Source organism: Athalia rosae, chromosome 1, assembly GCF_917208135.1.
Source record: "Athalia rosae chromosome 1, iyAthRosa1.1, whole genome shotgun sequence".
NCBI classification, from domain to species: domain Eukaryota; kingdom Metazoa; phylum Arthropoda; class Insecta; order Hymenoptera; family Athaliidae; genus Athalia; species Athalia rosae.
In genome coordinates, this window is record NC_064026.1 from 9,799,305 (window position 1) to 9,808,374 (window position 9,070).

The following is a 9,070-nucleotide window of genomic DNA, read 5'->3' on the forward strand; positions in this document are numbered from 1 at the left end:
GAACCTATCTACAAATTTATTCGGAGGATCATAAAAATTATTGAGGATTTATTAATATTTCTGGTGACATTATGAAGCTATAGGATAAATGATTCGTTATGCCAAAGATACATAATGAGAGATGAATCGTAGGAAAAAGAAGGAAAAGAAGAAAAATAACTATCGGTCTAGTACGGATCGGTATTAATTAATTTATTTTTTTCGTTCACTATAATATACCGTTACACTATATACACATGAAAGTAATAACTGTACATGATATTATGATTTACATTTTTCTTAATCGCTATAAATGAATACTATATAGAAATAATAATGAAAACGTTAAACGTCACTATTCTCGTGACGATTTAAAAAAAATAAATACATGATGTAATTCCAATACATCTTTATGACACTAGAGTCGTTCAACCTTCACATAGTTTTAATATAAAACATACTCGGTTTTTAAAGTTATGCAAAATAATAAGGAAATTGTAGAAGAAAAAAATTGCATCGTCGTCCCTTACTGTAATATTCATGAATATTCGTACGATAAAGTTTGCTTTCAATTATTCGGTCGAATCAGATTCAAAGTTTGTTATTTGAATGGTAAGTGGAACGCAACGGGGATTGACACGAGAAAAATTTGAAATAACATTCAACGCATAGTTAGCTATTGAAACGGAAGTTGAGAGCGATCGAGATTGTACGTTGTCCATTTTCTTCGTGAATTTTTGTTCATCAGCACAGTTTTGTGAAATTTTCAAGCAAAAATTTTTATCGTGCCGGCATATTTTGGAGCAGAGTCGTCTCTACGATCTTCAAATGTGCAAACCCCGTAAAGCTCATCTTGAAATTCCTCGTTTCACATTAACGTTCAGACGCAGGGTTGGAGCGGTGCGATTTTTCTTCTGTCTTGCTTATGGCGTCAGCTAGATAAACGTTTGAATCTGCTTCGCTTAATCGGTAACGAAAATTGTACTTTCACAGTCACTGTCGTAAGGATCATCCTGTTCGTCGTTAAGGTCGCTGCAATTTTTGCCGTGCTCCGAATTTCTCGAACACTCCGCTCCCTCGCTGTTCGACACCGTGGGATTTGCTCTGCGCCACTTAGCGCGACGATTTTGGAACCATGTTTTCACCTGGTCAAGGAATAAGAGAAATTGAAAATCCATCGACTCGTTTCATTAGAAATTGTTAATACCTGACGATCGGTGAGCTTCAACTGGGCGGCCAGTTGTCTTCGGTCCTCGGGACTCAGATATTTGTGAGCACCGAACCTCCTTTCGAGGCCAGCAGTTTGCTGGGGTGTGAATCGGACTTGACCACCCTTGCGCTTACTGTGGTGAGCAGCTTGTAGTCTTGCCAAAATATTGTGCTGCAGGGGAAGCTGATAAGGCGAATACAACGGGGACCAAAATCTAGTGGTTGGAACTGAAAAACAGAAAAGTCAGTCGGGGTTTTATTCATTCATTCATTTATTCATTTCCGGAGAGCGGCAGGGGTTCGTTAGTCGCAAAGGACTTCGTGCCCCAGATTTAGCACAAGATATCGAATTTCGAAAAATCGATGCGGAGTTAGCGACGTCCCACCAATTCCGATCGGATCGTCGGAGTCGTTGCGCCACGAATCCCTACAAACACGCGACAAAGGTTTATATTCTTTTATGGGCCTTGTTCTTATCTGTAATGATTATCATCGATTCCGAGCAATTCCAAGAAGTCGCTTACGCGCTCGTCTCGCGTCTACAATACAATTCCGAGTTGTTCGTTGTGAAATATATCAGCACATAAAGATACGGCTTGTGAGTCCGAAGCCTTCAATTCTAAGACCGTTTGCGTCGATTCGTTATACCCGAGGGTACCAGGATCGAACTAGCCGGCTCTACGTCCTACGCTACGTACGTTCGCGAAAAAATGTGCATGCCATAAAAATAGCGAGGTGTGCTTGAGAATACAATTCTACACTCTCCAGATGATAAATAAAATGGTAAATCGTATCGTTGCGCAGTTGGTCGGAATGATGCAATCGCGCGCGAAAAATAACCGCACAAATAATTACGTATTTTAATACACATAATACATTCAGGCTAATTAACCGAAATCGAGATATCGGCATTGATATACCGCACAGGAAATACGGGAGCAAAGAACTTCTGTCTGACCAGAATATCGGCGGGAAAATTTCTCGTCTCGTTAAAAATGGATTTAATCGGATCGGGGGGCGTGGAACATTCACCGCAAAGTTCTCGACGGATGGTAAAATTATGTCAGAAAGTTGCAACGCGAGAAAAAGGAGAAAATGAAAACAGCAATTCTCATAATTATTTTTACGAGGAGGCCGTTTAGATTTTTGAATCTATCATTCGGTGTATTCATACGATAATGCGCAGTATCGTAAAATTCATACGGTATGTATGAGAAGTGCAGATGGGTAACTGTCGATTACTCGATTACATATGTGTCGTAGAGTTGAAGGGTGCCGAGCAATCAACTCTGACAATAAAGAGAGGCGATCGTAACGCGTTACGGTATCGCGTCAAAGGCGGTCAACCGTTTCGGAGGCTCTTTTAGCTTCCGTCTCTCTGTAACACGTACCGATCATGTACGATTGATCGATTTTATTCTGTCGGCGTAATCCTTTCGGGCCCAACTGATAACCGATATTATTTCTCTCACATAGTTATCGTGTAAATACATTTCTGTACATACGTATGTTTACATGTTTGTATAGATGCTGTATCGCGGAGGGGGCCATGAAAATGTTGGTACGGGGGATACGGTACACCATACGTGTTTGTATATTCATGCGACGACGCACCAGGTATAACTTATCCCACACGACGGCATTAATGATCAATAGCATTATAATCTCTTTTTGGCGCCTCGACATTCATCGGACAATCAAATACATTACCGATAAGAGTGTTGACCGTCGACAAATACCAGTCCGTTCGTTCCTTACACGGTTCACTCGGTTTCGTTCGGTTGAGTTATTCGATCGGGGAATCGGGGAACTATACGTATATGTGTATACGTAATACTCTAACGATATACCATAGGTGCAGGTGAGCATGGCTAAGCGATCGCCGAACGTTTGATCCAACGGTTTTGGATCGTTGGTCGGAAAAAACCGCGAATAAATCGGTTGACCCCGTATTATACAATACACAATATTAGAAATGAATTTTCGATCATTGAACACACGTGACAATGCGTTATTATCTTACTCCATATTGTAATTGTCGCCGCGACTGTAACGACGGGATTAAACGTACTTGTGGGGGGTTGACGATAAATTGAGCACGTGAGCGTCCTCGCGTATATATCTATATTGTATACGATACGAATACCTCATAAAGTATCGACGGGATACACGTTTATATGATGCGTCAATAAACCTATTCAGCCGTGACAATAAATATAGATTGCCAAGTGCCAAATATATACGGGTAATCAGTGATCGATTTGTAAATCAAGGAATCACGTTGTACTGATTAATGTATCGTACGACAGATCGAAGGCGCGATAAAATGGTCTTACGGATTCTCGATTGCGTTCCACCCGGTAGAAGAATTTTGTTCCCCGTTTTTTTTTTCTCCATTTTTGTGTAACCGTTAATTCTTGCCGATCGGTCTCTGTAGAATCGAACGAGAATAGAAAATAAAACAAAAAAATATGTCAATTTCGAATGGAAGGTATTATATTTATTAATTTATGTATGCTAATCATGCGTCGTCGATAAACTATGGATTTGGTCCACAAACTGTTACAAGAGCTACTTGTCAACAAAAAAATGTGAAAAAAAGCAGCGGAAACCCAAGGCATCGCGAGTGTGGTTTTACTTCAATCCAATTGCGAATGCGCGTGTGCGTGAGAATACATTATCAGCTCATTATGAAAGTATGTAAAATCGCTAGTTAAAAATAGTCTGTAATGATATATATCATAGAAGATTAGTCGCTTATCCTGCATCGAGCAGCTCGCTCACGCCCGACGGATAAAAAAGGATAGAAATTTTCGAATTTTATTATAGGCTGCTAGTCCAGACACGATGATGAGGTTGTACACGGAGGAAAGTTTCGACGTGTGGTGAACGGATTGACATATTATTCCAGAGCTATTAGCCGGGTTGTCACGATAAAAGCGCTTACCGCAAAAGCTTAGTTATCGAACGATGTCGTAAATTTTTGATTAATCAATTTATAAAGCCTGAATTATTTCATCACTGTGTACACGGCCGTACAGGTATATTACGTGTACAATGTACGCCCGTGAAGAAGGAAAAACGAGTCATTGGTTCAACAAAACTATAGTATCATTGGCTCGCGACATTATTATTTTTGTATCATATCTTCGTTTCGCTGCACTCTTGAAATGCCTAATTTACTGGCGATTCATACTTCTTCGAAAATTGGGAATAAACGAGAACATTAGAAAATAATTGTCACCGTAATCCCACGTATCATTATTATTATTATTATATGTTCGTACAAAAATACATATATGTATATACGTACATATCGGTAAAATACTTGCTCGAATTACACACGCGATCGATTTGCGAAAGTACGCTTGCCGTTGCTGAAGTGCGTTTAATTGATATGTATATTTGTATAACAGATAACGATTGTTTGATGTATTCAGTTTAGAAAATAAACTTTTCAGATAGCGCGAGATCCGAGTTGATACCTCTTTCCGTCTTGTTTACTGTATCTACGTATACGTTGAACGCCCACAACTCACAAGATTAAAAGTTATTGTAAAACCTGAAACAAAAAGTGAATGAAATCAGATGGAATCTCTTTCGACAATATCGAGATTCACTTGTGGAAAATTCGGTCTCTCGACAAACCAGATATTTCGATGATTTTAATCCGGTTTAGCGACGATAATGAAACAACGTACTTTGGATAGAAGAAAGTATACGGATTAGCACGTGATGGATTTGTTTCTTTCTTTTTCTTCTTCTCAATCCATTGACTCCAATCGCCGACTAATTAAGTAATTAATAATCAACTACTCGACATAATCTACAATACACGTCGATCGTCGAACACCGCTTAATCTTAATCACTCTTTCCAGATATATGATTGATTATTACCGATCGGATTGCATGTACTCGTCATTTTTTTCATCACGCTCAATTTGTTCGACGATCGTCTATTCGGTGAAAGTTCGATGTAAAATTGAACGTGTTATTACAATTATAAAACACGTGCATAGGTATACTTTCATCGAGTGTATGAAGAATTATCTCAATCGAGGAATTATAATTGAATTTTTATTAGTGAAATTTTCTCGTGTACCGGTTCGTTTGTACATGTATCATTGCATTTTGAGTAAACTACGGCAAGATATGTACATTTAACAGTTTTCAATGCGAGATAGAGAAATGTATTGTAGAAAGTAAATACAGGAAGGAAGTCCCTAAAGATAAATATATCCTGCCAACTCCCGCGGGTTGCTGCAGCAACGATAAACCGTTTTGACCTTCCATTCGTTCAAAGAAGCGTGTTTTACCCAAGCGATAAAACGAAAATTAAAAGTACAGTGATGAGATGAATTTTTGCGCGTGTACAGTTCACGCATCTTACCTACGGATCGATCGATTACGTACGCGTTAGCGATACGAAAATCGGAATCGGAAAGTGAAAAAACTACAGATGAATGGATATCTTATCTGCTCCAAGTTCTACACATCTTCTATACCTACTCTGTTAATCTCATCTGCAACAACGGAAAAAGGAAACAGCTGATACAGTCCAGTCCTTAGACCGCAAATGATCCTTGGATTTATTCTTCTTAGGTTTCTTGACACCGGCAGATTGCTCTTATATTACTCTACTTGAGGCAATTAAACGTTCTCATTTGGATCGTTCAACGTGAAATCCCCTCCGTTTCTATATCATGGCGGATCTCATTTATGATTGTTCTGTGGTCGTTGGAGAGCGTTACGAAATGAGAGGTCAGGATCTCGGTTTTTTTTTTTTTTTTTTTTTTTCCTCTGCTGTAACCAGCTTCACAATGCGCAAATTTCACTTTTATTACCGAGAATCTGCTTATCCGATTACAGCTCAAAACCGCGACAGAATTCCAGTGGGCATATAGGTCTAGTTTAGAAACGCTGGCTGCGTGGGAAAAAAAACGTGTATCTTGATCGTTTTCAAATTTTCATTCACAATTCTTTCGACACGCGTCGTGACATAATAATCGAACTACCCCCAACAATACTGTGCCCTTTGCAGCTAATTGCGTTCGAAAAATCGTTTCGATTATGTTTATTCGAATGTCGCTGTTGACGGTCGACGATGAAGTTCGAGCGAGAATCCGGGTGACTCAATCGACGCCGATGGCGTTACGAGGATGTGAATACAGATATAAAAATTAAACTTCGTAACATCAATTTGTATCCTGGTTAAATTCACGCTCGTTAATTTAAAAATGTATTCACGTGCGATATACGGCTAACCTCGTACATCCTGTAGACGGTGGAACAATTCCTAATTAGACACATTATCCTTATAGGCGTAAACGCGTTACGGGCATATATTTTCCGCCAGGAAATCTTATATGAATATAGTATGATTGGTATGTGAATTTGTGGTAAAAATGTAAAAAGTCGCAAAAAGATCATGAGATATTTGGAAACGAGTGAGGCCGGGAAGTCGCGACAAAGTCTCTTGGGACTTTGCAGACCAGAATCCGCCATGATGAGTCAACCGAAGACGCAGTTAAGTCGCAGTGCAATTTTTCGGCGTCGAAAAATTCTACTTTCAATTTTATTCGGGAACTCCGGAGACCACGAAGGTAGAGTTGCGAATGAGGTTCACCTTATACTCCCGCTCGGTACCTCAGAAATAAAAAGAAAACTCGACAATCCGAGCCATTCGTTGAACTCACCTCTGTAAGGTTGAAGATCGTAGGGTAGAAGTATTTGGTCGTCCAGGTGGGGCGTGTAAACCGGCGTCGGCCTGGCTGGCCAATGTCCCTGATGATGACGAGGAACCACCGGTATCGCCGGTATTTGGGGTGGCGTTGCCGGGGCGCTGGGAGTTCTCGGACTGTTCGACAAACTGCTCATGGATCTTTCGACCCTTCTCAAAGTCGGCGCGTCCTCCCTACGCAGCGAAGAACCTCGCTCAGGGTACAGGATATCGTCGATGCGGAAGGACCTCGTTGTCTTGCACATCGTCGCCGTCATGTCCGCCAAATAATTTACTTATCCGAAGGACACCGTGCTCTCGACTCTCCCTTTATATTTTACTATTTTCGATACTCCGATCGTTATTTCCTGGTGATCATGTTGTTTTTTTTTTTGTTATTTTACAATTAGTTTCGAATCGATGAATTTACGCACAGTGCCAGTGGTCTTGTGAAAATCGAGCTTCCGGTACTGCAATGAATACTTCGTTGCGTGACTTCTACTCCGTGTCAGACGTGACTGCCAGTCAGAGACCTGAGAAGAGATCGCGTACGGCCGTCAGAGCACGCACGCCGCCCTTATCACCGCGATTACTTCCTCGACTCCGCCATTGGATAGCAATAGCATTGATAAGAAAGATAGCACCCCTTCTCCAGGGACTGTATGGCTGGCCAGCTTGCCCACCGGTGCCATGCGATCTCCTTTTTTTTTCCACTTCGTCGGATTCGAAACAGGAAAATCATCCAATGCCAAAATTACCGTTTGACAGTAAATGAAGACTTGTTGCACAGGATCACGGAGCCCCCGATTCGTGTGTGCTAGTAAATTATTGCAATTGATGTACAGCTGGGTAGTCGAAGTTGATGCGTCGCTGCTTTGGACCGCACCGATAACAATTATAGAGGTGACAATCGTTATGCTGCAGTACCGAACGCCGATTCGAAGCGATGAAGAAGTAAAAATTGAAACCTTCCTCGCAAGCGATTTGCGAATTTCAAAATCATTTGCTGATCCTTTTCACCTTCGATAGCGCAATAGACCGCACGGATCGAAATTTCTTGCGCTTGATATACTTGACGGATATTTTGGTTTTTTCTCGAGTTTTTTTTCCGAGCAACAGAAGGAAAATTCCATGAGAAGTGTTGCTCTATTATCCATCTCAGATCGAATCTGCTTTGATCCGATATATAATCCTAATGGTATACTATAATAGGCAGATCGAACTGTGACGTATGAAAAAGGAATCGATAATCATTTCCTATCTATACGTCGTTCGGACTAATAATCAAAGGTTGCGAATACTCTTTATACAAGCCAATCGTGACAGCGATTGAAAATCAAAATGCGGTTGATCGATGTGGGAGTCTTGTTCGCCGAAATTTCCAACTTTTTTAATACGCTCTCGCATGAAGTTTAAAATTTTCATAATGTCGGGATTTTTTATAAACCGACCACCCGAATACAGGCGTTCACCAATTCATAAATCATCCAAGCTGCCACGATATAATATCGAAGGAATCGTAAATTATCATCATTATTTTTCAGCGAATCGGGGACAGCCGGGCAAAATTTAACGAGTAGATCGACCCGATTATCGGAAACATTTTTACAGCCCAGAATACTTGCAGATTGCACTGATTCCTAATTCTGTTGTTTATTAGTGTACTATACCTACTTTAACTTACTACGCGATTCTGGTTCGATCGCAATTTTTAGCTACGTTTATACAGAGAGTTGTTTGAAAAAATTTCGTTCCTCTATGCATACCGCAATACCAGAGCGAGAAAAAGCGAATTCCGTATCATTTAGAATCCGACGACCTCACATTTGCGTGATATCGCAGAAAAAAGTTCGTAATTTTCCGCGTTTTGTCATTAAACAACGTTCTCAAATTGGTCTGTATGCGGCGAGGTTTTTTTTTGCCTTGACACGGAGTAAATTTCGATTGTCGGGGATTGCGGTCAGTCCAGAATATCTAAATTGTGAGTTAGTCCTGCAGGTCGGGTATTGCAGGGGGTTTTCGTGATGGATGAGGGCTTAAGTTACGCGTTACACATCGCCGACTTCGACGACAAGTAAATTCCGATATCGTTCCGTTATATGAGGTCCCATTATTACCACGTGTGGCCGTCGGTGCTTTATTGCTATTCGGATCATTTTTGT

The 9,070-nt window shown here is 40.6% G+C and overlaps 1 protein-coding gene across 1 annotated transcript; it reads right to left on the reverse strand.

The window, feature by feature from the left end:
* Positions 1-171: 171 nt before the first annotated feature.
* On the reverse strand, positions 172-7,449 carry LOC105685045 (hematopoietically-expressed homeobox protein hhex). Its single transcript, XM_012398849.3, has 3 exons — positions 6,886-7,449; positions 1,187-1,416; positions 172-1,124 (listed from the first exon to the last, which is right to left on the reverse strand). The coding sequence occupies exons 1-3, from the start codon at positions 7,184-7,186 to the stop codon at positions 942-944; spliced, it is 714 nt and encodes a 237-aa protein (XP_012254272.2). The 5' UTR covers positions 7,187-7,449; the 3' UTR covers positions 172-941.
* Positions 7,450-9,070: the final 1,621 nt, after the last annotated feature.